Genomic DNA, 26,750 nt, shown 5'->3' with positions numbered 1-26,750 from the left:
AAATTGAAATTTGCAATCAAATTTCAATTTTCAATTTTTTAACTCGAAAATTGAAAATTGAATATTGCCATCGAAATTCAATTTTTTGATCAGAAATGTCGTCAAAAATTGAATGAACGAAACATGCACACACGGTTGAGTCGTCCACCGGACTAATTTTTAATGTCTTAAACTTTTATGGATTATTAACCGAAAAGCCGGTCTCTCTGGCAAAATATCGACCGAATTCGCGACGTATTGGAACGAGTGAAGCGAGGTCCAATACGAGCGAACGAGCGAACGAGACATTAATCATCCAATCAGTTTTCTTAAAAATAATTGACAGTTGTATTGCAGGGCTATAATTGTTTTTATCATCAATTTTTTTTCCCATGAGTATTTTATTAAATTTCTTTCATTCGTAACGGTCTGCAATTTTTAGCATAGTGTATACATCTTATGAGAGAAAATTTTATTTGTAGTATAGTATATCTGATGATCGCACAAGGCGTGAAACTGACAGTAATATATGGATTTTAAATTTTAACAAATGAAAATATATGTATCATTGTTGACTTATAAATTTATACCCAGAAAGAAACCAAAACCTTGAAAAAACACAGACAACTTGCTTTAAAGTAGACCAAAATCACTCCTTTGGTAGTTTCTAGTGCAGTCTTACATACAATTTGATTAATTTTAACCTACCATTCAGAACAATAGTAAGCTATACACATTCCAAAAATCTCAACCAAACATGTGATTATTCAACCATGTATCCCTCCAAGCCATCACACACTAATTTAGCAAAACATGTTTGCGTACACACCTTTATGGTGAACAGAAAATGACTCATCCACACTCATCTTATAATACCTTCAAAACAAAGCTGCTTGCAACTCAGACAACAAAGCACAATAAACATCCCTGGTCAAAACAATGTCAAATCTATCCAGTTTTTTTCCATCGTTGTATTTTTGATAAATGGATTATTAAAAGGTATTGTATGCTAATAAGTGACGGTATGAAAAAAGAACTTAAGATAAAGGTTATTAAAGTATTTCCCTTTTAACAATACTATCAGCAGGGATATGTTATTGCGTAGCTGGTTTAAGGACGAGAATTCCTTAGCGGGTTGCTCCTTTGTCTTTTCTATTGTAAACTGTTCATAATAAAAATCCATCTCTGTCCCGTTTAGTGTTCTGTTTTTATAAGAAAAATAAAGCAGACAAAGTATTCATGCAGTACGTTTGCATATATTTTGCTATGATGTTCCCGCTTTTCATCAAAATAATATTTGCAAAAGATACCTCAAAAGCTTCTTTGTAAATGAAATCTAATTTTATTAGCGTGTGTTATGAATTTGAGAAGCTTTCATGATTTCTCTTTAAAAATTTCGGATGTAAATATTTTGACAAATATTGTTTCAATTGACTTGACATTTTTTCCATAATCAGACATACCGACTTGCTATCTGAAAATATCAGTTAGAAAGTGAGGCACCCCGCGGTGTAGCACGTTATTTCAAATGAAAAAGAGCTATTTATAATCTTACAGAAGAAATTTCTTATAACTTTACGTTAATGAAAACAATGTTTTTCATTTTTTTAAATTGTCATTCACCAATGTTTTACAGACCCTCTTGATAATTAAAAGTTTTTAATCGTGAACAATAAATGCAGCAGCAGAATCATTGGCTAAAAAGAAATCCAAATTTCACGAATTAGTAATTAAAAAAGTTTAACTTCATATCAAATTTTAATGTCAGGGACAGAGATAGAACAAGGCTTTTTCAAATGTGCTTTAATCCAGCTCCGCTATAACATATCCCTGCTATCAGTAACCTTTAAAATAATGCTTGAATATCGTTTAATTCGTGTTCATGAAACATCTAATGACCCAATATTCAATCAACAGAGGAATTTCATATGCTATGCCATAATCATATATTATATTTTAAATTGCTTTGATACTGAAGCCTTGCACCCAACTGTGAAAATCATCTGATTAAGGCGTATTAAAACTTATCAGATACAGTCCAATGATCTTAAAAGGGTTTTCAAACAATTAATTTCCTCTCTCTTTTTCGATTCTCATTTAATCCTTTTATTTCTTTAGCTTGAGATTTCATCCTAACCGGCAGACAACGTTGTTTTAACTTCGTTATAACATTATATGGACGTTGTAAACGTTAGAAAAACGTTGAAACAACGTTGTGTGCCAGCTGGGGATCCTTTGGTTGACATAGTATACACAAATTTACCATCGCTATTTCTATATTATTGCTATCACATCTATCAATCCGTTTCGATCCATCCGGTTGATAACCAATTGAAAGAAATTGTTCAAATTGGTCTAATTTCAAGCTCGGCTTCAGTGGGGAAAAGAGTGAATTTAATTTATAATCTTCCGGGATAGTCTTTTATTAATCACTAATCGATTGGTCCATCTATACACCCCTGTCGCAGTGGATGTCAAGCACCCAGTGGGGTAGGATGTGAAAAAACTGGGCTGCAAGATATTTTCTAAAATCTGAGTGGGGTGACCAATTTTTTCTGGGCAATTCTTTGATGTAGAGTAACTAAAGTCTGTCTCGAAATAATTTGCAGCTGGAGAAAAAAAATGGCTGTAACTTTTGATAGAAAGATTTTTGACAATTTTTTATATTTTGATGACGTCATTGTTTATGACGTCTTTTTCGCCTTATTTCCTTAATATCTCCTGACATATTCATTTTCAGATATAGGTTGTGACCTTTTACTTTATCAGTTTTTCATGCTCTGCTTGGTGCTCATACACATGAAATATTTCCGACCAAATTTTAAGTTTTTTTTTGTGGATTCCACTTTCAAATCATGGATTTCATGAGAGAAGGGGAGATTCTAGTGGGTTTGAACTTTTTGATGTAAAAATTCTACTGGGGTACGTCAAAATCAGAACATTTTGAGTAGGGTATGTTTGGATTCTTTGCTATTTTCAGTGGGGTCATTTTCAGCTACGAGATTCCAGTGGGGTCAGTGATTTATCCAGTGGGGTGAAAAATGGGCCACTTTTGGGAATATTTTTCACTGGGGTGGACTGACGAGTGGGGTGGACTCCACTGGGTCACAGAGACAGGGGTGTATCTATACTCTTCTTTCCGATTAATGGTCTATCCTAGCTTCTAGTCACGCTTCAATATAAGGTATGTTTGTAAAACCTTATGGCATACTGAAGACGAGAGGGCTCAAGTTAGCCAATTTCTTGTTCACTATCTCGTAAAATGAAAGTTTTTTAGATAATTTAAGCATGGCAAACGATAGCCCTTGACCCAATAAGCATAAATATGGTATAATATCAGGGGTGCGTTATAGAACCATAGTAACTTTTTATATCGTGGGATTAAATTTTCTATTATTGTCCATTAAGCCCTGAGGTATGTGGGCTAATTCCATCCTTTTATATATCGTACAAATCAGATTTGGATGTTGGATATATACACCTTTTCGACCGTAGTCGTGCGGGCATTTTTTTGTCCGCTTTACCCCACTACAACAGTCCCAGTCCTTTTTTCGCACCTATAGACAATAGAAAAATGCGTCAAAAAAGGATTTGGACGGTTTTAGTGGGATAAAGAGGACAAAAAAATGCCCGCGCGACTACGGTCGAAAAGGTGTATTTTAGTTGCAGGTAATGCTTGTTCAATGTTTAATTAAAAGTCTCCAGAAGTGAGGAATAAATACCTATAATGATTAAAAGAATACATAAAGATTATGGCCGTGTTAGGGACCTAAGTTTAAAGTAATTATATCCGCATGCCTCTTTTATATTCCTTTTGTATTAAACTGCACGTTCCTCATTAGTTAAACCAAAGTTTAAAAAGGAATCACCCTCTGGTTTAAAAAAAAAGCTTTTACGATTTCGTGACCGTTTTCTGAATAGACGAAATCAGAATTCGCAAGTGAAAAGCATGCTCCTTTTGTAAATTATGAAAGGAGAACGTGAAATTTATGACTTAGAGACGCTCGGAACGTCTCTAGCAATTTAGGCAGTTAATGGGCTTTTAACGAGAATATCATGGATCGAAGTATGGAGATTCCCTTACTCCACTACAAAAAAATCAATTTTTCGATGTCTTACTCAAACATTGAAAAGGGGATTCTTTTTTCCTCTCTTAATCTATCCCCATATCAACTTAGTACTACTTAAGCCTTACACTTAAACTTTCAGATCTAAACGGGTGTTTTTCCACTGACAAAATCAAGCCAATATACTTAATGAAATAGTTGTTAAAGGGACATAACAGTACTTGCGAAATTTGTAAACAAACTGTATGCAGTGGATACAAAATCAAAACAAATGTGACATGTCAAAATAAAAAATCAAACCAAATATGGCTAATTTTGATTGTTCATTTTGTTTTACAAGTTTGTTTTGGACACGTGATCTTAAATGTTCTCTTTAATGACACGTGGTTTGCGCAATGTTTACATTTTACTACTTTAATGTCCCTTTAAACTGTGAAAAGGTTAATTCTATAGTTCGTAAAAAGAAATGAAGAGAAGCATGCAACACGATAATGGTTTCTTTTCAGAGGAGGGCTTTAATTCCCACATCAACATCAGGCTTTGATCGTAAAATCTTTTGTAACTTCATACATGCCCCTGAGCAAGTTTTAGTGGATTAGCAATAAATAGGACAATTTCTTTCACTGAAGTGTCATATGTATGCATATGTTCGAAGATGGATCAAAGAGCAGCTTATCAAGATTTTTTGGTATACTTTCATAAAAAATATGGCTATATTCGACCTCCTTCTTTTGAAGAGTTGGTGTACAATCATTCTTATCCACAACTAATTGGAAGTCACAGGCATCAGGCTCCCAACCAAACATTTTTTCAACAACTGAATACACAAGGTCAACAAATGAATTCTCAGAAAAGGCAGGAACGGCAGCAAGAACCACATCAGGGCGAACGCTGTACCTGGACCGCCGGAGAATCCGACATGTTGGTGTCAATGTGGAGAAACAACTACGGTAAAATCTTGAATGACGCATTTTACAACAACATAGCACAATCAATAAGCCAAAGTGGACCGAAAATTAAGACAGCTCAGCAATGCCGAACAAAAATTAAAAACTTAAAGGAAGCATACAACAAGGCCAAAGAGCATAACAACCATCAAACTGGGGGAGATCTTCAAACGAGTCCCTATTATGAGGTATTCGATGAAGTTTTAAGTGACCGTGATCCGCACAGACTGCCTTATGTTTTCCAAGTTGGCATTAATCAAAAAGGTGAGAAGTTACCATCTTATAAGTTTTCTACCTAAACCCCTTCTTTACCATAGAGGTTTTGCACTTCAGAAAAAAATCACAACTTTTCTGCCGACGGCTTACGCATGCGGAATTTATTTCGGCGAGATAATGAAATTTCTAAATTTGGCGAGGATTTATTTTGGTAACGAAATTGTAAATTCGACGAAACGATCTATAAACTTAGATTTGACCGGAAACCCCTTAAGGTAGCCTCTGTCAAACAAAAAAGTTATCCCGTGGGTACCTTCAGTTCCCAACCTCTACGGACTATACACAGTTTATTTTTTATAAGAATTACATAAATTGAGATGAGCCTCATGATTCTTAATTTTTTTTCTAATTTGAGCCTATGAATATTCTTAAATGATTCTTAAATTTTCAAGGTCGACTTTTTGAATTTTTTTTCAAGATCTACATCGGTTTTACTTACACAAGGTATTTTATCGTTATAAAGGATTATGTAAAAATTGGGAAATTCATGTTAGTGGATTGACACTGAGGTACCTTTGAAGAATAGATTCTCGCTGATTATAAAATTATTTGAGGCTGAGAGTGATTCTTAACTAATTCTTAAAATTCTTAAGATTTTGAGCCTCATGATTCTTATAAAAAGAATTCTTATAAAAAATAAACAGTGTATCTGTGAAATGGAAGAGGATCCCAGAGCTCTAGTGCTGTCAAATACTGTTGGAAAGACAAAAATTTTGAAAATAGGTAGACGTCAATGTGAAGATTATAAATTTCTTTTTGAAAACAATGTGAAAAAGTACAAAAATGTAGAAATGTTAACTTTACGATGTACTGAGAAGGAAAGTCATTTGTTAAGAGAGTATTGTCTTTTTTTAAACTTGAAAAACAAAAAATATTTACAAAAGGTGTCATTTTTATTCGTTTCAGGTCTTCAATCATCTAGATCTACATCCATCGGACCATCAACACTTCAGACTACACCTACAACAACAAATAATGGACCAAGCAACCCAACTGGACCCATTCTAGCCACTGGCAGATCCCAAACTAATCATGTAACGATTATATCTCAAACCAACTCTACCCAGACCGCAACTGGACAAAATAAAACAACAACTACAACGAGAGCCAGCGAAGGTACAACTCACACAACCACAACTAGAGCCAACCAGGCCATAAGTTCCACTGGACCAAATCAAACAATTACAACAACAGCAACAACAGCCGCTCCATCTTCACAAGCAAATCAAGTGGTCCCACCTTCAAGGGAGCAAGTCCAGCAAAATATTTTCAGAAGTAGTGGGACAAAACGTAAATCTAGTGAGACTGTAACCTCACTAAAAACTCTAGTTGAGGAGTCTGATAAAAGAACTGAGACCTTCTTTACAAAAATGGTGGAGCTTCAACAGAAATTCGAAGAAACACAAAAAGAGAAAGAGATGAAATTTTTGTTAGAATTAGCTAAAGTTATGAAAGATAAATAAAAACATATGATAAAAACTAATTTGCTTTTTCATAATTTAAAGAACTAAAGTTTATTCCAAAAGTTCTGGCAGTCCGCACATTTTGGTCAATTCCTCTTGAAGGAAAAAAGATATAATCAAAAGTAATACCTCGCTGAAAAGATAATTCTAAGTGGAAGATTATAAAATTTTAAAAATTTTCGAAAAATTCGAAAATGAAAATGAAAAACGAAGAAGAAAAAAATGAAGATTTTTTCTACTTGTTTAAAATATTTCAATTTATATTTTTCTGAAACTTTGAACCTCGCTGATTTCGAATATGTATTCAGATTTGTCTTATCTTTCTTTGACCAAGAGCTACAGTCCTCCGAAGTGGGTCCATTTAGCCTGTTTTTGCCCATTTTGGACCGTTTTAAGCCTACTTTGCAGAGAGCTGTAGCGTTTGATCGAAGAAAGATGTGAAAAATCGGAATACATATTTGAAATCAGCGAAGTTCCAAGTTTCAGAAAAAGATAAATTGAAATATTTTAAACAAGTAGAAAAAATCTTCATTTTTTTCTTCTTCATTTTTCATTTTCACTTTTGGATCTTTCGAAAAGTTTTAAAAGTTTCTAATCTTCCACTCAGAATTATCTTTTCAACGAGGTATTACTTTTGATTATATCGTTTTCCTTCAAGAGGAATTGACCAAAATGTGTGGACTGCCAGAACTTTTGGAATAAACTATAGGATATAGAACTAAAATGTATCTAAATATCGGCTTAGGAGATCTCTTTGTTGATCGAATGTTTGTAAATTATTTATTGGGTTAACATATTGAGGATTACGATTCCTCAAGTCTCTAATTTTTTGTTGCAATAACATATTATCATCTTGATCAAGTTCTTCATTGTTTTTCTGACATATGTTATGTAGGACACAGCATGCCGTAATAATAGCCGGAATGTGTTGAATTCCTTGCTCTAGTGCCTTTAAAAGACATCTCCATCTGACTTTAAGCATTCCAAAACCTCGTTCGACAACTGATCTGCTTTGAGAAATAATCCTGTTGTACTTTCTTTCTTCACGTGTTAGTTGTCTGTGACGCGTGTATGGTTTAACTATCCATTGCAAAGGTTGATATGCACTATCACCCAATAAAAACGGTTTCACCCATTACTTGACATGACGGTTCATTCAGAATAGAACCGTTGTTTGCATTGTGGAATAATGAGGTGTTACGTAAAACTCTTGCATCGTGCATACAGCCTGGAAATCCAGTAGCCACATCTAAGAACATAAGTTTCCCCCCAACAACTGCTTGTGTATTTATTGAATAATACTGTTTCCTACAAAAGTAATCGTCTTTGTTTGGAATTGATGGGCATGTAATTTCTATGTGTGTTCCATCAATGCACCCCACCACTTGGGGAATGACAGTGCCAGTCATATTCTTGAACTTGAGAATTTCCAATGAGGTTTCAACTTCTGTAGTGGGAAACCTTATATAATGTCCAGACATTATTTTTAGGGTGTAGCAAAATTCTAACAATATCACATGTACACTCTTAATTCCGACTCCGAAGGCTTTTCCCACTACTCTGTAACTATTACCAGTAGATAAACGCCAAATAGCAACTGCAACCCGTTTTTCAAGAGGATGGCGTCACGTAACATTGTGTTCTGTCGTATCATGGGCCGTGTTACTATGTTAATGATTTCTTGAAATGTTTGTGGACTAACACGGAATTCCTTTTTAAATAATTCAGCAGCAATTTGATTATTTCGTATCGCCCAAAGATTCCTAAACCAGTTTTGATCATAACAGGTCATCCAATATCTCCTTTGAGCCATTCTTGAGGAGAGAAGAAATAATATCAGTTGGGTTTTCAGTTTACTACGTCTGTAGTAAAAGTACAAGTTTTGTAAAAAATTTCGCCGACGCCTTTCTCTATTGCCTTGAAAAACTTTACTTGCTGCGTACATTGTTAAAACGTTCTCCATTTTTGTCACAGAACTGTCATAACGGCTTCCAAAGACAAGTTTTCGGTTACTGAGGAAGAGTTATTAAATAGTTGCTACGCAAATTTCACGAATAAAACAATGGGAGATTAACGATATTTCAATTTGGTTTAACTTTCAATGGATAGAGTTTGTGTTTCCAACATAATCGGGATTTATTTAATTGATTCTTTTGTTGTCGAGTTAACGACTTCGGATTATCCTTCTCTAATCTGTCAGTGGAAAAACACCCAACACGACCTATGTTTTTCACGTGGATTAACTCGTAGATATTCCCATGCGAATGCCAATAGATTAATGCACTTTTTCCTCAATCAGGGAAAGACCTTTTTTAATAAGAACTACCATGAAATACAGATACAGTCTCAGCTTTTCACAATTAGCCTCCGTCTCAGAACGCGGTCAGAAAATTTTGCGGATAATGTCACAGCGAAAATGCATCCAGTGAAATGTGAGTAATGCATCATGATTCAAGTCGACTGACATAATAATACACATAATACACGTTACAAGTTCTGGCTACGGATTCTCAAGCTCGGCTATAATAAAACTATTACATGTTAGTAGCAGACCCGACTGACCAATGTTATGTAGCAGGTTGAAACATGAGTTTCTGCTGGAAAGATGCAGTTTGTTTTCAAGTTAAATCTTCAAAATAAAACAAACTGTGTGGGTTTCTTTACTTCCAAACAACCTACCAATAGTTTTGGAACACTCCATAATAAAGGAAGATGGCTCTTCTTGTGGATTGGCTTTCTGATAGCCCATATAAACACGATGTGACATGAAAGTGAAGAGACATGATTTGTTGGTTTTTGTTTGATTTGTTGACTCATATATCTCATGGCAAATGGGATAGCAAATGACTTTTCATGTATTTCTTGGCTCTACATATGATACCTCTAACTTTGAACACCTCCAAAATGTTGAAAAAAGCATTTTACGAGATAAGTTTCAAAAAATTTTAATCGACAGATTTGGCTTGGCGTCAGTTTTGTTTGGTTGATGTTTGGTATGGCAATGAAAGGCCACACAGTCACTCTACACATGATGCCTCCAGCCATGATTGGTATCAGAATGTTGGAAAAAAAACATTTTACGAGAAATTGTTGATAGAAATTATATTGACTTATTTTTACAATTTTGGCGGTGTGAGTTTAGTTGGTTGATAATGTTTACACTGTATGATGGTTTTCAAAAAATTGTATAATTGATTTGTTTGTTTTGTTGGAATTGATTACCAAAAAAAAGAGAACCTTTTTTTGATAAATACTTTATTTTTTTTCATGAATCGAAAAAACCGTGTGGATAGTATGTCTTGTAGTAATACCAATGCAGTGTCTGTTTTCAAATTTTGAAAGCTCTATACCTACTGAATTGAAGCTCTGACTAGCTCTGTTTTTAAAGCTTTGAGCCATGTTTTTTTCTTTGTTGCTATTAAAGATAGATTTTTAAATTGTCGTAATGTAAATTTATGGTAAAGTTTTAGTTTTTGAGTTTAGTTCATCAGTAGTACATACAGTAGTATTTTTTCAGTAATCCTTTCTTGTAAATAAAATAACATTTAACCAGACTCATTCCCTCATTATATTTGATTTATAGTTTCCTTAGGACTGATAAATACATATTTTTTAAACACCAAAACAAAGCAAACAACATGCCAGTTTTTTCTGGACAAAATATACATGTATACTTTATTGTGTGCTTGAGNTTTTTTTCTTTGTTGCTATTAAAGATAGATTTTTAAATTGTCGTAATGTAAATTTATGGTAAAGTTTTAGTTTTTGAGTTTAGTTCATCAGTAGTACACACAGTAGTATTTTTTTCAGTAATCTTTTCTTGTAAATATAGTAACATTTAACCAGCAGACTCATTGCAATTTGTATTTTTTAGGACTGATAAGTACATATTTTTAAACACCAAAACAAAGCAAACAACATGCCAGTTCTTTCTGGACAAATACATATGTATATACTTTATTGTGTGCTTTGAGTTCTATTCTAATCAACCCTCTCAACTGCTGATCTTTCAACTATCATTTAGGAGTATAGAATGGGCTTCCATAGTACCATTTTCTCTAAGTATTTTGTGCAAATTTTCAACAAAGTAGACTTCTTGACTGTCCTTGTCCATTATGTTAAAGTTGTTCTGATGGAGGACATTGCTATTTTTGGTAGCCTTCACATATCAATAAGGAGCTTTGGTGTAAATGTTTTTTCTGATGAAATCATACTAATCTGAAACTATTAGGCCTTTATGAACTTTCTAGAACAATAATTTTGCTCCAATCTTGAGAAACACTGGAAAAATAGGTTAGCATTCCCTGCCATAATTTCACAGATTTCCTCTGCTTTCTGCTTGAAAACGCTGTCGCATAGCCGAAAACGAAAGTGAAACTGTGAAAACGTCCGCAAATTCAGGCCCAGTCCTCTTCCGAGACGGAGGCTAATTGATTGACTTTAAACAGAAAAAAAAAACAATTTAACAATTAACACTTTTAACAACGGTCAAATTATATAAACCAGACACGTTCCTTCAGCAGAGTGGCGCAGAGGAAGCGTGCTGGGCCCATAACCCAGAGGTCGGTTGATCGAAACAACCCTCTGCTACATCCAAAACATCATTTATAATCAAATAATGAACTTTTACCGGATCGACGAATCTAAACCTCCATGGCCGAATAGTACAAAGTGAATAAGTCGTCGTGAAAACATCTCATACACAACCACCGATAGCTCAGTTGGTAGAGCGGAGGACTGTAGAAGCTAGCTACTCATGCAGACATCCTTAGGTCACTGGTTCAACTCCGGTTCGGTGGAAACAACCTTTTGAATTTGTCAGAAAGGAGGAAATTTTCCAAAGTGTCCATATCGGTTACTCGTAAAGTGGCATTAACAGGTGGTTAATAAAAGCCAATCAGTAACCTGAAGATGTTCTAAACAAATCCAATGCAACTGTCAGGAGTGGGATTCGAACCCACGCCAACATTCGTTGACTAGAATGCTCCATGTAACACATAGAAGAGTTTTAATCTTGAGTCTAGCGCCTTAGACCGCTCGGCCATCCTGACATATCAAAGTCGTGGGCCAGTGCTAAGGTAGAAAGTATAAAGTGCTTGGATTTGATATCTTTAAGCAGTTAGACTATAAAGTGGAGGACCGGGGCATTGATCCCCGTCCCTCTCGCATGCTAAGCGAGCGCTCTACCATTTGAGCTAGTCCCCCATGACTTTATCTGAGTCATTGACGAGAGTGAATTGCAAGGAACACATTATTGAAGTATACTTATCAATATTCGATTTGAAAACACTCCCCGGCGGGGAATCGAACCCCGGTCTCCCGCGTGACAGGCGGGGATACTTACCACTATACTACCGAGGACACAGCCCCTTAATGAATGATAGTGGTTATGTTGGCCTCGTTCATACATTGATCTATCAATATTAGGCCACACACTTAAGAAAGAGCCGTTCGCCCGATAGGGGACTTGAACCCATGACCCTCAGATTAAAAGTCTGATGCTCTACCGACTGAGCTAACCGGGCATAACTCTCATTAACCATAAAATCCATCGTTTCACACTATACTACCAGCAGTACGAACTCTTATTTTGCATGAGATCAACAGTTAATAGATTAGTATAGCCCGATAAGGGACTTGAACCCTTGACCCTCAGATTAAAAGTCTGATGCTCTACCGACTGAGCTAACCGGGCATACGTTCTCTAATAATAAACCTTTTTAAATTGGCCACAATTCAGCTATTACTAAGACATAATAAGAAGTGATTATCACCTCCCCGGCGGGGAATCGAACCCCGGTCTCCCGCGTGACAGGCGGGGATACTCACCACTATACTACCGAGGATGAAAAGAAGAAGGCTTGTTGCGAAATTGTTATAGCGTCTAACAAAAGGGCTCATCTAAAAGCACAAGATGGAGAATCCGGGCGTCGATCCCGGTCCCTCTCGCATGCAAAGCGAGCGCTCTACCAGGTGAGCTAATTCCCCTATAATTAGCCTCCGTCTCAGAACGCGGTCAGAAAATTTTGCGGATAATTTCACAGCGAAAATGCATCCAGTGAAATGTGAGTAATGTATCATGATTCAAGTCGACTGACATAATTATACACATAATACACGTTACAAGTTCTGGCTACGGATTCTCAAGCTCGGCTATAATAAAACTATTACATGTTAGTAGCAGACCCGACTGACCAATGTTATGTAGCAGGTTGAAACATGAGTTTCTGCTGGAAAGATGCAGTTTGTTTTCAAGTTAAATCTTCAAAATAAAACAAACTGTGTGGGTTTCTTTACTTCCAAACAACCTACCAATAGTTTTGGAACACTCCATAATAAAGGAAGATGGCTCTTCTTGTGGATTGGCTTTCTGATAGCCCATATAAACACGATGTGACATGAAAGTGAAGAGACATGATTTGTTGGTTTTTGTTTGATTTGTTGACTCATATATCTCATGGCAAATGGGATAGCAAATGACTTTTCATGTATTTCTTGGCTCTACATATGATACCTCTAACTTTGAACACCTCCAAAATGTTGAAAAAAGCATTTTACGAGATAAGTTTCAATTATAATTTTCATGCTGTCATGGAAATTTTTAATCGACAGATTTGGCTTTGCGTCAGTTTTGTTTGGTTGATGTTTGGTATCGTGATCATTAAAAGCAATGAAATACCACACAGTCACTCTACACATGATGCCTCCAGCCATGATTGGTATCAGAATGTTGGAAAAAAAACATTTTACGAGAAATTGTTGATAGAAATTATATTGACTTATTTTTACAATTTTGGCGGTGTGAGTTTAGTTGGTTGATAATGTTTACACTGTGGGATGGTTTTCAAAAAACTGTTATATTGATTGTTGTTTGTTGGAATTGATTACCAAAAAAAAGAGAACCTTTTTTTGATAAATACTTTATTTTTTTTCATGAATCGAAAAAACCGTGTGGATAGTATGTCTTGTAGTAATACCAATGCAGTGTCTGTTTTCAAATTTTGAAAGCTCTATACCTACTGAATTGAAGCTCTGACTAGCTCTGTTTTTAAAGCTTTGAGCCATGTTTTTTTCTTTGTTGCTATTAAAGATAGATTTTTAAATTGTCGTAATGTAAATTTATGGTAAAGTTTTAGTTTTTGAGTTTAGTTCATCAGTAGTACACACAGTAGTATTTTTTTCAGTAATCTTTTCTTGTAAATATAGTAACATTTAACCAGCAGACTCATTGCAATTTGTATTTTTTAGGACTGATAAGTACATATTTTTAAACACCAAAACAAAGCAAACAACATGCCAGTTCTTTCTGGACAAATACATATGTATATACTTTATTGTGTGCTTTGAGTTCTATTCTAATCAACCCTCTCAACTGCTGATCTTTCAACTATCATTTAGGAGTATAGAATGGGCTTCCATAGTACCATTTTCTCTAAGTATTTTGTGCAAATTTTCAACAAAGTAGACTTCTTGACTGTCCTTGTCCATTATGTTAAAGTTGTTCTGATGGAGGACATTGCTATTTTTGGTAGCCTTCACATATCAATAAGGAGCTTTGGTGTAAATGTTTTTTCTGATGAAATCATACTAATCTGAAACTATTAGGCCTTTATGAACTTTCTAGAACAATAATTTTGCTCCAATCTTGAGAAACACTGGAAAAATAGGTTAGCATTCCCTGCCATAATTTCACAGATTTCCTCTGCTTTCTGCTTGAAAACGCTGTCGCATAGCCGAAAACGAAAGTGAAACTGTGAAAACGTCCGCAAATTCAGGCCCAGTCCTCTTCCGAGACGGAGGCTAATTGATTGACTTTAAACAGAAAAAAAAAACAATTTAACAATTAACACTTTTAACAACGGTCAAATTATATAAACCAGACACGTTCCTTCAGCAGAGTGGCGCAGAGGAAGCGTGCTGGGCCCATAACCCAGAGGTCGGTTGATCGAAACAACCCTCTGCTACATCCAAAACATCATTTATAATCAAATAATGAACTTTTACCGGATCGACGAATCTAAACCTCCATGGCCGAATAGTACAAAGTGAATAAGTCGTCGTGAAAACATCTCATACACAACCACCGATAGCTCAGTTGGTAGAGCGGAGGACTGTAGAAGCTATCTACTCATGCAGACATCCTTAGGTCACTGGTTCAACTCCGGTTCGGTGGAAACAACCTTTTGAATTTGTCAGAAAGGAGGAAATTTTCCAAAGTGTCCATATCGGTTACTCGTAAAGTGGCATTAACAGGTGGTTAATAAAAGCCAATCAGTAACCTGAAGATGTTCTAAACAAATCCAATGCAACTGTCAGGAGTGGGATTCGATTAACTATATTCCGAACGCTCTTAAAAGCTATTGAAAGTCTTTGGAAAGTCAATAATTTCTTCAATCGCTTTCGCCCAAGGGCTTTCGCCTTGAATGTTGGCAACTGACTATATACTTCGCCGCTAAATAACTGGTTGTGGTGAAAAGTTTTTGTCAAAAGGAATTTCCCCATAGAACAATTCCTATCTGATGTGAGGAAGGGGTGTAACTTTTAAATGACAGATCATGAAGCACTTTTTCCCTTCATAACTTATCCCTTAATCAATTTCTATCAGGATTTTTCTAAACTCAGTTTGGGCAGTAAAGAAAATAAACAAGTAATACTTTAATGGACCTACCTATTTATAAACGAATAATAGAATTATGGAAGTAATGTATAATTTTAAATTTCGATTTATATATCTATTGGAACGGCGGAAAGAAGCAATTAAGAAACGCATCGATGTTTAACGGTGAAGAAAATAATAACCGTTTTCTGTTTTATTAGAAACTTAAAATTTGGTGAGCCTGGACTGTGCTTATTTTTTAGCAATTTTCAGCCTTAAATGTTCTTAAATGCGTTTAATTTTTAGACTACTCTAAATCGACACTATCATGCAAAATAAAGAGCATAAAATTGGTACAATTTGGACAATATTTTACTATCGATTTTAGAAAATCCATGCCTAAGTTGGGTTTAAAATGCTTGAAAAGAGAAAATTGTAGTTTTTTGTCATTTTTTCCAAACTGAGGCTGGGCATGTTCTTCGATGTTCTTAATTTTTCGCGCAATTTCAGCCTAAATGTTCTTATAAACGGGTTCTTATAAAAAAAAACGTGGTATCGAACTTAATCAATCATTCCAGAAAATTAAAACTGAAGTAAAAAAACATTTAGTTTTCAGTTTTCATTATTTCATCACAGATTAGGAGTCACGTTTTGGGCATTGCCATTTTCATCATTGCGCAAAAATCATGAAAATCTGTCGAGTTAAGTTGAAAAATGAAGGAAAACCGTTTTTTACGCCGGTTTTCGGCTTGTTCCGGCGATTTTTTAAGGAGTTCCGGATTCAAAGGATGATTTTTTTTGGAAATCAAACGATGCTAAGTTTTGGGCATCATCATAAAGAACATTTTTCTGTAAGAAACAATTAATAGTTGAAAAAATGTGACGGAAAGGTGAAAAAACGACGATTTCCGGCACATTTCCGGTTCTACAGACCGGAAAAAAATTTTTTTCGACAAACGGTTTTCGACAACCTTTTCGGCAGTACTAATGTGCAAAAAATCGCAAAAACTAATGAGAAAATCTCGAGAAAATCTCAAAAAAACCGCTTTTTTTCGGGACATTTCCGGTTCTAGCGGCCGAAAAATTTCTTTTTCGAAAATTGGGCTCTGTCACATTTGGGCATTGCCATTTTACATCATTGTGCAAATAATCATGAAAATCTGTCGAGTATAAGTTGAAAAAATGAAGGAAAAAACCGTTTTACGCCGGTTTTCGGCTGTTCCGGCGATTTTTTAAGGAGTCCGATTCAAGGATGATTTTTTTGGAAATCAAACGATGCTAAGTTTGGGCATCATCATAAAGAACATTTTTCTGTAAAGAAAAACAATTAAATAACTTGAAAAAATGTGACGGAAATGTGAAAAAAAAACGACGATTTCCGGCACATTTCCGGTCTACAGACCGGAAAAATTTTTTTTTCCGCAAACGGTTTTCCACACCTTTTCGGCAGTACTAATGTGCATCTATGTGCAAAAAATCGCAAAAAATAATGATAAAATCTCGAGAAAATCTCAAAAAACCGCTTTTTTCAGGACATTTCCGGTTCTACCGGCCGGAAAAATTTTTTTTTCGAAAATCGGGCTCCGTCACATTCGAGGGTTTATAGTAATGCACCTTTGTGCAAAAAATCAGAAAAATTGAATGAGCCAATCTCGAGAAAAGTTGGTAACTAACGTACTAACGAACGAACTAACTAACGAACACGGGTTAATTTATAGGACCTCCACCGGGGTAGGTCCAAAAAACTACAGAATGATTTTTTAACAGGGGTTAGGTATCTACAGATTTTTAATGTTTAGATAAAACAGCCCAAATTTCGAAATATTACGACATAGTGCTATGTGTTGCTCAACAGAATGCAGTGTAAAAAAAGTTTGTAATGAGAATATACACTTTTTTTATAAGAATGGTGTAAATTCATTTCGTCATGGATATTTTTACAACTTTTTTGGGAAAATCATACGTCTCAAGCATAAAATGGCATTTTTTGTGAAAGAAGTGAGCCTTACTTGGGGGTAATTGACAATTTATAATTGAAAATGCTCTAAAAATGACATTCTTAGGTTGAGTAGCAAAATTCCATGATGGTGATATTCTTAGCATTATTCTTAATTGTTTGGCCATTTTCATCATGGACATTCTTAATATGTGTTTTCTTATAAAAAAGCGTCTATTCAATTTTAGACGAGGTGTCTTAAATAACTCTACTTAGCGATTTAAGAAGATTTCCAAAACGACCGATTGCAACAATAGTAGATTTTTCATTTAAAAATGAAACTATTTTTCAATTTTTGTATGAAATGTGTAAGAAAAATAAACAAAAAATGATGCTACCATATACTATGATGCTACATAATGTATAAAAATGTAAAGTCAAAGGAAAATATAAAAATATACAATCTACGATCTATGATAAACCCACGAAAATGCTTCTCCTGAAGAGATGCGTGGCGTTTATTAAATGAAAAACCTTTGCCAATGTTTTGTTCATTATAATGATACCTTACATTGTCTATACACAACCATAGATTCATAAAGCCCGAAGGGCTAGATGAAGTGCTTTAAGCTCTCCAAGCAAAAAAAAAAATGAATATCGCAAAAAATATTGCTGGTATTGTTTTCGAAAACCCGCGAAGCTTCTGATTGATCAAACGCTGAAATTATATTGTAATGTCACGTGACTTAGGTAGGATTTTCTGAATTATATGAAACTTACAACAAGATACCAGACACGATCTTTACATTACAGCCATCCAGGTTAAGTAAGACCGTGGCATGTCCATTAAACATAATAAGAGTGTATACAAATCCATCGAGTAAAATGTCGATAAACGTATTTAGTTTCAAAACTAAAACTTACGTGCTTTTCTTTTTCACCAACTATTTTTTTTCACTTCATTACAGAAGTAGTTCACCATGAAGCATCTCTTATCATGAAAAATGTAATTACTCCATTGTTGGCGTTTAGCTTCCATCTAATTATCTGATGCATAACTCTTTCAGAATGTCTGTACGAAGTTTGTTTTCCTTGGCAGCGTTCAACAATGACCTAAAAATACACAATCAAATATTTAATAGTCATGAACACTAAGTAATTTACAGTGGCGTATTTAGGGTAGGTCAAGTGAGAGATTGAAAAATATGAAATATTGATAAACAGACTTCCTATTCTTTTTAGTCTCCTTTGGATCCCAAATATCTGCTAGTTTGTGTCTAGTATCCACTCAAATTGTGTGCGTTTACGGCAGTTAAAACTAAGATCAAAACTTATTTCCACTGTTTTTACCTCCTTAATGCTTCGCAGTGAACCCTCGCTATTTAGCAGTTTTTCGTTTGATATTCGAGAATTATCTAATACCCCGCCCCCGACCTATATCATCCCGCTTTAATATTCAATTGACATTGATCTGCAAAACGACTTTTATGTCTTAACTGATTTTATCATAGCTTTATATCTTGTACATCGATCGCTTAGAATCAATCTTCAAGATATGAAACATAAGCACCATAATAGCTATGTTACTGTTGGAATTGAATATTTTTCGGCAAAAATAAAGCATTTTCATAATGTTGTTTTGTTACGGGCTTATTGGTTGTTGTTGTGAACGGAAATGAATATATTACAGTGATTTGACACCATTTGATTCCCTCCATAAAGAAATAACTTAAGGGACAGAAAATCAACAAACTTCTTTATAAACAGTATAAAAATTACCTTATTTCTTATTTTGTGGCAACGGTCATTGCCCCGCACATCAGTGTCTATTTTCTTACCACAAGTGGTTAATCAGGGTAAAAGCCTAGTCAAAACTGTGAAACAGGGGTGTTATGATCTACACGTTGTTTTTTTAGGAAACTAGTTTTACCAAGCAGCCTCAATGTTTCTTAAGAAATCGGCCTTTTGAGCCTTAAATGTTTCTTACATGTTTCTAAACTTTTTGACATAATCAGCCTCATGGAAGGCTGGATTGGAAGGTTCTTAAAAGAAACCAAATTAAAAAATGTTATTTTCTCATTCTCAGCCTCAACATGTTTCTTAGATGTTTCTTAGTTTTTAGGCATTCTGAGCCTCATGTTTCTTAGAAAGTGTTTCTTAAAAAAAGAAAACGTGTACTCTAAGGTCCCACATACGTCCCTTCCCCTTTATTAATTTTTGAAAATAATTCAAGCTATTAAAGCTGAATTGTTCTAAATAGCCAGGTTTTTGTCTATAATCACCTTATTTTGGGGTTTTCAGAAGTAGGATTTTCAACCCCCGGCAATTAGGTCAAAACGTCTATCATATTTAAAACAAATTTCCAACCTCCTACCTTTTGAGACCTTATTTTGGAGAAGCGATGATTACTCAATCAAGATTCTCTAAAGCAGACTCAGAACTAACCTTAGATGTTTAAGGTTTTTGGTCGATTCCTCAAATTGAACAGCTTTTTCATGCGCTCTTTTGATGATCTAAAATGAAACGGGAAGCATCATTCTCAAATTATTCATTAGGGGTGAAACCGATTCCTGCAGCTAGCTGCGATTCAAGAAAGGTATTGTAGTATCGCAACAAATATATTGATTTTACTTGACTGTAAATAATGATTTAGTGATTGAATTAAGGAGCGATAGCCACGTGGTCGAATATGTTACCACCATAAACAAGGGGTTCCTTGGTTTAATCCCCGACCTTTACTGTTTTTTTTTCCAGAAATAGTCCGTGCCCCATTATGGTCCGTTCCAGTTTAGACAGCCAAGCCAACTGTCCATTTACCCCGTGAAAAGATTCAAAATACTCTGTCCAACCTTAGATTTTAGGGTTAAATATAGACTGTAACTTAATTAGATGATAAAAATTTACAAAGTTGGGCTGCTTGTTACTGATACACTTTAATCTCGATAAGATCTGGTGATTTTTCTCGTTTTTCATCTTAAAATTTAATCAATAAAACAATAACATACCGTCTTTGGAATGCCGGCCAAGGCAGCAGCGTTAAACCCATAACTCTTTGGACATGCGCCACCAGTGAATTTGTATAAGAAAGTGATTGTTTCTTCTGTTGGGTCTGTTATACTCTCGTCCTCCTTCTCAACCATGCAAGCCTTTTAAAAGCGATTGAGAAGTGTACACATTTATTGCGTCTTAGAGGGATTTCTACAACACAATATTTGTCAAAAGTTAGCATTTTCATAGTTTTTGATCTTCAAATTATTTTATATTTTTTCTTATTTTACATATTTGAACGTGCACAATGCACTGTGCCCGATTTCAGTAGCTTCAAATTATTTATAGCCCATTGTAGCAAAATAAACCAAAATATAAACCAGCTGCGCTGGAAGGTCAGTCCGATACGTGTTTTCTCAAGATAAGGAGTATCGATAGAGAAATGGCATGAGTTGTTTTGCTCAAAAATGATCTTTTACAACTTGAAACTTGCCCATACTAGAAAATCACCGAAATTGCGAAATAACTTGCTTGGAAACACTTTTCGCTGATGAGATCAACAAGACATTAGAAACTTAACTTATTTAAGTAGAATATTATTACCATAAAAAGTCTCGAACTAGGTAATCGACGCTATTTTATCGGTTGTGGTGAAATATAAACAAAACAAAATAGACCCTGTTGTGAAGCAATACGAAACTTTGCAAAGAAAAGGAATATGATCGATTTTCTACATTCTAACAAATACCGAGATTGTTCACGGCAATTTCTAACCCGCGCGAGCAATCCCGCACCCGTCAATCATTTTTTAGCAAGATGTTCAGTCAGTTTTGCTTTTCTTTTCACTTGTGGTTCTGAAAAAAGTATTTGTAAGATAACAAAAATGACGAAAGTCGATTGTTATGCATTTTTTTTAGTTGAAAGTTTTGGAATACTGGATTTTCAAGAGCAGGGAAAGTCACGACTATTACCTCTTGACCATCCATTGACCTGATCCATTTTGAAATACTGTACTTAAGTCAAACTGCACTGGGGTGACACTACTTAGAAAATCTTTGCGGTTGGTTCGAAACGCCGGACACAGGATGCAGTAGACAGGACACAGGACGCAGGTCATACAAACTACAGACCGGAAAGTTGTAACACACTCTTAACGTAACATATAGAAAATACGCTATTTAGAAGATTTTTAAACAACAAACCATAAATGCCAAATATTGAAAAAATGACAATTAGATTACGTAAATTTATAGATGTTATCACAAAATACGAGGTGTGTAAATCAATTTACAAAATGTTTTTTTTCATGCTTAATAGGATACTGACGGTGCAAATGGATATAGATTGATATATTTTGAAAACATTAAATGCTCCAAAAGAGCTGTTTTAGAGATATATGAAGAAAGTGACGTCATTTTCATCAAAAATACGAGGCAGGGGATAAAAATATTGATATAGTTATGAAATAATAAACCTTTGACGCCGCCATTTTAATCAATTTTTGTTATCATACACGTTTTTTTTTTATTAGAACCCAGTTTATAAGAACATTGAGGCTGAAATTGGTCAAAAAATTAAGAACATCGTAAGAACAAGCCCAGCCTCAGTTTGGAAAAAAATGACAAGAAACTACAATTTTTCCTCTTCTTAAGCAGTTTTAACCGAACTTAGGGATGGATTTTCTAAAATCGAGAGTCAAACATTGTCCAAATTTTACCAATTTTAAGTGCTCTTTATTTTGCATGATATTGTCGATTTAGAGTAGTCTGAAGAATTAAGAACGCATTTAAGAACATTAAAGGCTGAAAACTGCCAAGAAAATAAGCACATCCAGGCTCAACCAAATTTTAGGTGTTCTAATAAAAAAAAAACGTGTACCCAAGGTGATGCAGGAGGATATAATGAGATATGATACATAGCGAATGTGATTGTGCACGTGGATAGATTTTGACCTTTAAAAGGGTTCGAGATCAATAAAATACCTTCAGAATGATATTTCTAACGATTACGATTGTTTTTCAAACATTTTCTTTGTTTTTTTTTATACATCAATTAAAGCTGACCTGTCAGTACTGACCTGCGTCCTGTGTCCTGTCTCATGCGTCCTGTCTCCTGCGTTTCGAACCAACCGAAATCTTTGTTTTTAAAATTTTAACGGGAATTTTCCAAAATATCAATAAGAGTTCATAAAACCAGAAAAAGTTTGGTCAACGCTGACAAAATAACAAACTTCAACGCACCGTATAAGATTCGAACACTCAAAAATGATCACCTTATGCGTGCCAGTTCATCGCTCGGCCAAACCAAGGTGGTACTATTGACACCTTTATTTGCGATGACCTGTTTAATTTTACCCTTTCGAGGTATTAACTTCTTAAACAACATGTGAGAGCCGATCACTAATCGAGATTTTCAGGACTCTTTAGTTGCAGAGTGAGTCTTATTCCAAATCTGGAAGTGGACTGCAGCAAACGGGCTGTAAACCCTGTTAGTGTCTATAAAATATGAAACGTCCATCTGAGGGGTTAGGACACTCTCCAAACTCCTTTAAAGTCTCAAAAGACTGAAGAGAGGAGCGGGCGATTAAACACGATCGCGCGGAATGCGGGTCAAAAAGTTCCCGTGAGCAATCTCGTTGTTTATCAAAAAGTGATTTTGTCATGTTTTGTTCATACGATTTTCTATGCCCTATGGCGATCAAACAGTAGTATTTATGAGGGGGAAACCACCACTTCATCAAATAACTACCGTTCAGTACAGAAATCGACCATACTCGCTTAAAAGTCTTCTATATAGTTTTTCGAGAGCTTTCAGATTCTATAATTGGTTTTGGTTAAAATGAGTTTGAAATTTCCATAAAATTGGGCCCTTGGGCTTTAGCCTAGTTTTTCAATAAATGGGTCCAGAAACAAGGGCTACTCTTAAATTTTTTCTGGGCCGCCCTTCTAATATCAATCCATTGGATATTAGGCATGTCTGGTCCAAATTTGGTGCTTTGTTCGAAATTTGCCCGAAAATTACACCAATCAGGCCTACTAATAATGATTTTGTTATACACAACTTTTCTCTTTAAAAACACGCAATACTTTTCTATTTCTTTACTCTTTTGGACTGTTATAAATGAAATAAAATGAGAAAAAGAAACATTGCAGAGCAGTAACAAACTCACCATGTGACCGAGTTTCACTTTGGGATTCTCCGTGAAGTCATCAACCAAAGAATGATAATGGGTAGAGAAGAATGTTCGACAATTGTACTTCGTTGATAATTCATTGACAACAGACGATGCGATTGCAGTGCCATCGAATGTTGCTGTTCCACGACCTACAAAACATATATATTCCTTAAGCGCTCTAAACACGCTCCTCAAATTTGTCGTCCGAAAAAAGAAACCAATATCGGGCAAAATAGTTTACATATTTTTAAGGAGCGAGTAGTCAACGCAGAGAAAAGATTTTGCCTGAATTTTCGAAAAGTCACCGACAAAATTGGCGTGTAGAAAACGCCTTTTACATAGATGACGAGACGAGCATGAAACACATTTCGGTATTACTGAACGTATAGATAAATCAAAAATATTTGTAGATTTGGCTTAAATTAAAGTTAATTTACCTAGCTCGTCAAGCAAAACTAGCGAGTGCTTTGTCGCATGCTGGAAAATAATCGAAGTTTCGCTTAATTCCACAAAAAACGTCGATTCACCTAAACAAGAAACATGAAAGTCATGATTAAGGTTGACCTTCCTGTTAATGAGAACTGTAATCAGGGAAGGGGTATAGCAGCAGGGCACTGAAAACAAGTAATTCATTTTTGAAAAAGGTAACATACGTTACAAAAATCCTTGATAGAAATATTAAAAAATTCAGCTTACAATTTAGAGAAAAGAATTTTTTTTTTCATTTATAAAACAAGATATTTAAATGTTGCAAAAAGTATAAAATTTGTTTTGTACTGGTACCTTAGAGTGCAAAAAGTTAGTGCAAAAATTCTTTTTTTTATGAATTGACATTTCAATAATATTTTCAAAATTGTTTCAGTACCTTATCTAGAGGAGCTTTTAAATCTTAAATTGATTATTGCTTTTATACTACTTGGAATAAGTTCATAAAAATGTTCAGGTTTCATTTTTTTCACCCTCTAAGTTTGAATTATAGCCCTGCAACGCATGCTTTACAATGATAGGCAGTTTGTCTATGGTTCTTCGTGGTTTTTCCGAGTGTTTTTTTGGTATTTTCTTGCACCATTTAAAATTTTCGGACAAAAAATTAACTCCAAATTAACTTTTCGGATTGGTTTAAAGACTTCTACAGTATATCGATTTTTTGAGTTTTGCTAAGCCGAATGTCGCACTTTTTCTAGAATGGCTCTGAGCCAAAGCCGGGTGGTGGTGTCTAATTTTGAATCCCAAAAAGTTAGTACCCGGAACTACATTTAGGGTAGGGGAGGGTATATCACTCATTTCAAGCGAGTACCTTGTACTAAATTTGGTATTTGGTGAGCAAAATGGGCAAAAATACATCAGTTTTAGCAAATCAGACTTAAAATTTTGCCACTTTTCCGAAAAAAAATTCCGAAAAATTCCGATTTAATTTAACAGAAATACATAATTTGATTTTCATATTCTAAAATTCTAAAAAATCTAATTGCTGCAAAAAAACTTTCCAGTATATCAAATCACATCTTACCGTGCATGATTCGATCTCGAGCACCAAGCCGTGTAAAGACTCGATCAACTGGCGTGAAGCGACAAACATCTGCTGGAACATAACATCCCTATAGATTAAACAAAATCATCAAAGATATTTTAAGCACGGTTCACCGAATTCATCAAAGATCTAATAATCATAATACTCTAAATAGCAGGCCAAAGTTGAGCGCTTAATTTAGATACGTAAAATATTTGACACGATGAACTTTTGTACAATGTCCTACTTACGTACACTCTCGGGCTAATAGCTGGGTTAGAATAAGTGGGCGTGGGGGGGGGGGGCTCGAAAAAAAATCTCAAAACTTAATAAGCGGGGTGTTAGAATAAAAATGTCCTGGGTGGAAAAGGAGGTTAATACAGCAGAATTTAGACAAAGGAGGGACTTTTCAAAAACATTTTCCCAAAAATTAATAAGCGGGGGGGGGAGGTTGGAGTAAGAATGTCCTAGGTGGAACATTTTTGAAAAATTAATTAGCGGGGGGGACGGCTATTAGGTACCCGAAAGCTAATAGCTATGGGATTTTTCGAGCTATCTATGAAAAGTTAAAGTTTCTTGAGGTGGCAGTAGTCGTTCGATAGTAGTTGATTGGTTTATGGAGGATCGAATTTTATATATAACCGGCTCTAGGGTCAATAATCGTTCGAGTTAAAGGGGCATTTATGGAAGTTCGAGTTAGGAGACTGGGCCTGATAAACACTACTCACCAGTTGTGCCATGATGAGAATGGTACCAGCTTGTCTCATCAGCGTTGATTTTCCACCCATGTTTGGCCTGTGATCAGCACGAATGTTGAATCATCTGTCTTGCCCTCCTGCAATGAAAAGAAGCAATTGTAATATCAATGCCCAGGGGGAGGGGAGGGTCACTCGATTCAAAAACGACCTTACGTGCGGCCAAAATTAGGCCTTTGAAATCGGACCCTTAAAGTGCAGAGAAAATTTAGCCAAATTTGAGTAAGTTTTGGACGAAAAATCGACGCTTACGGTACATTTTCTTGAAAATCTTTTACCATTTTTAGGCAAAAATGGTCAGATTTTCCAAATTTACACCCCTAGAGTGCACTGTTTCTCATCTTTGCTCATTTCAACCCTTACAGTGCACCTTGTGAAGCTTGGAAAATGACCCTTAAGAGTCACACGTACGGTAGATGCAGTGAGTACCCCCCCCCTCCGGTATCAACAGAAGACAAAATAACACTTTGGGAGCTAAGTCTATTTAGCGATTGTTTTTAATTTCGTACAGCAATCATATATTTCTAAGACAAGTGGGAAATGGTTTTTTTAGCGGCAGAGAAAAGCTAAACCAAATAATTCTTGCAAACGTTCAACTTTCGCTCGAAATTTTGAACTAAGATCGAAAGTTGGAGCAAGCTTTTCGTACCTCGTCAATCCCGAGCAGAATATCATTGGGGATGAAATCTTCTCCTTTCCATGACAAAGCACTGCACGGATGTCTTGAATTCCTCAGTTCGATGAAAGGCTGCAAGAAATTGTATTTGTTAGAGAAAATTGTAATGAGCTCTCTTAAGCTTAAAAACACCAAGAATTGTTCTAGTGCGGGACTCTTTTAAAGAGATAAGATAAGTGACTTTTCATAATTTTTCATAGGCAAACATTAAAAATAGACCTCAAGCTTAGTTGAGGACATAATGGGTACTGTTTGATACAGGAATTTGAAAAAGAAATGTATGGTTCCGTAGTTCTGACTAAAAGAGAGTAGATCAGAAATCTATCGAATTCTATTGAATAAGTTCAGCGGGCAGCAGGCACAATATACTGTGAGTTTCTCA

At 35.3% G+C, this 26,750-nt stretch overlaps 2 protein-coding genes and 8 non-coding genes across 10 annotated transcripts in view; 3 read left to right on the top strand and 7 right to left on the bottom strand.

Annotated features, from left to right (window-relative positions):
- The first annotated feature begins 4,794 nt into the window (after positions 1 to 4,794).
- On the top strand, positions 4,795 to 6,752 carry LOC136824285 (mucin-22-like). The gene is made up of 2 exons (XM_067080450.1): positions 4,795 to 5,257; positions 6,176 to 6,752. The coding sequence occupies exons 1-2, from the start codon at positions 4,885 to 4,887 to the stop codon at positions 6,730 to 6,732; spliced, it is 930 nt and encodes a 309-aa protein (XP_066936551.1). The 5' UTR covers positions 4,795 to 4,884; the 3' UTR covers positions 6,733 to 6,752.
- Positions 6,753 to 11,438: 4,686 nt separating this feature from the next.
- Trnay-gua (transfer RNA tyrosine (anticodon GUA)) lies at positions 11,439 to 11,532 on the top strand. The gene is made up of 2 exons: positions 11,439 to 11,475; positions 11,497 to 11,532. It is a non-coding gene; the product is annotated as a tRNA-Tyr (tRNA).
- Positions 11,533 to 11,668: 136 nt separating this feature from the next.
- On the bottom strand, positions 11,669 to 11,783 carry Trnal-caa (transfer RNA leucine (anticodon CAA)). Its single transcript has 2 exons — positions 11,746 to 11,783; positions 11,669 to 11,714 (listed from the first exon to the last, which is right to left on the bottom strand). It is a non-coding gene; the product is annotated as a tRNA-Leu (tRNA).
- An 81-nt stretch (positions 11,784 to 11,864) lies between these two features.
- Trnaa-agc (transfer RNA alanine (anticodon AGC)) lies at positions 11,865 to 11,937 on the bottom strand. The gene has a single exon. It is a non-coding gene; the product is annotated as a tRNA-Ala (tRNA).
- Positions 11,938 to 12,021: 84 nt separating this feature from the next.
- Positions 12,022 to 12,093, bottom strand: Trnad-guc (transfer RNA aspartic acid (anticodon GUC)). The gene has a single exon. It is a non-coding gene; the product is annotated as a tRNA-Asp (tRNA).
- Positions 12,094 to 12,184: 91 nt separating this feature from the next.
- Positions 12,185 to 12,257, bottom strand: Trnak-uuu (transfer RNA lysine (anticodon UUU)). The gene has a single exon. It is a non-coding gene; the product is annotated as a tRNA-Lys (tRNA).
- Positions 12,258 to 12,354: 97 nt separating this feature from the next.
- On the bottom strand, positions 12,355 to 12,427 carry Trnak-uuu (transfer RNA lysine (anticodon UUU)). Its single transcript has one exon. It is a non-coding gene; the product is annotated as a tRNA-Lys (tRNA).
- Positions 12,428 to 12,506: 79 nt separating this feature from the next.
- On the bottom strand, positions 12,507 to 12,578 carry Trnad-guc (transfer RNA aspartic acid (anticodon GUC)). The gene has a single exon. It is a non-coding gene; the product is annotated as a tRNA-Asp (tRNA).
- A 2,234-nt stretch (positions 12,579 to 14,812) lies between these two features.
- On the top strand, positions 14,813 to 14,906 carry Trnay-gua (transfer RNA tyrosine (anticodon GUA)). The gene is made up of 2 exons: positions 14,813 to 14,849; positions 14,871 to 14,906. It is a non-coding gene; the product is annotated as a tRNA-Tyr (tRNA).
- Positions 14,907 to 17,627: 2,721 nt separating this feature from the next.
- LOC136824294 (DNA mismatch repair protein Msh6-like) overlaps positions 17,628 to 26,750 on the bottom strand; it is a gene marked incomplete in the record, with an annotated part of 53,002 nt that continues 43,879 nt past the window's right edge. The window contains 8 exon segments of the mRNA XM_067080461.1: positions 17,628 to 18,377; positions 19,710 to 19,777; positions 20,270 to 20,410; positions 23,422 to 23,576; positions 23,865 to 23,954; positions 24,938 to 25,025; positions 25,666 to 25,755; positions 26,342 to 26,440. Coding sequence (XP_066936562.1) covers positions 18,308 to 18,377; positions 19,710 to 19,777; positions 20,270 to 20,410; positions 23,422 to 23,576; positions 23,865 to 23,954; positions 24,938 to 25,025; positions 25,666 to 25,755; positions 26,342 to 26,440 — 801 coding nt within the window.

This window comes from Clytia hemisphaerica, unplaced genomic scaffold (assembly GCF_902728285.1).
Source record: "Clytia hemisphaerica strain Z4C2 unplaced genomic scaffold, Clytia hemisphaerica genome assembly, whole genome shotgun sequence".
NCBI classification, from domain to species: Eukaryota; Metazoa; Cnidaria; class Hydrozoa; order Leptothecata; family Clytiidae; genus Clytia; species Clytia hemisphaerica.
Note: the sequence above shows the minus strand (reverse complement) of the source record. Positions and strands in the feature narration are given on the sequence as shown.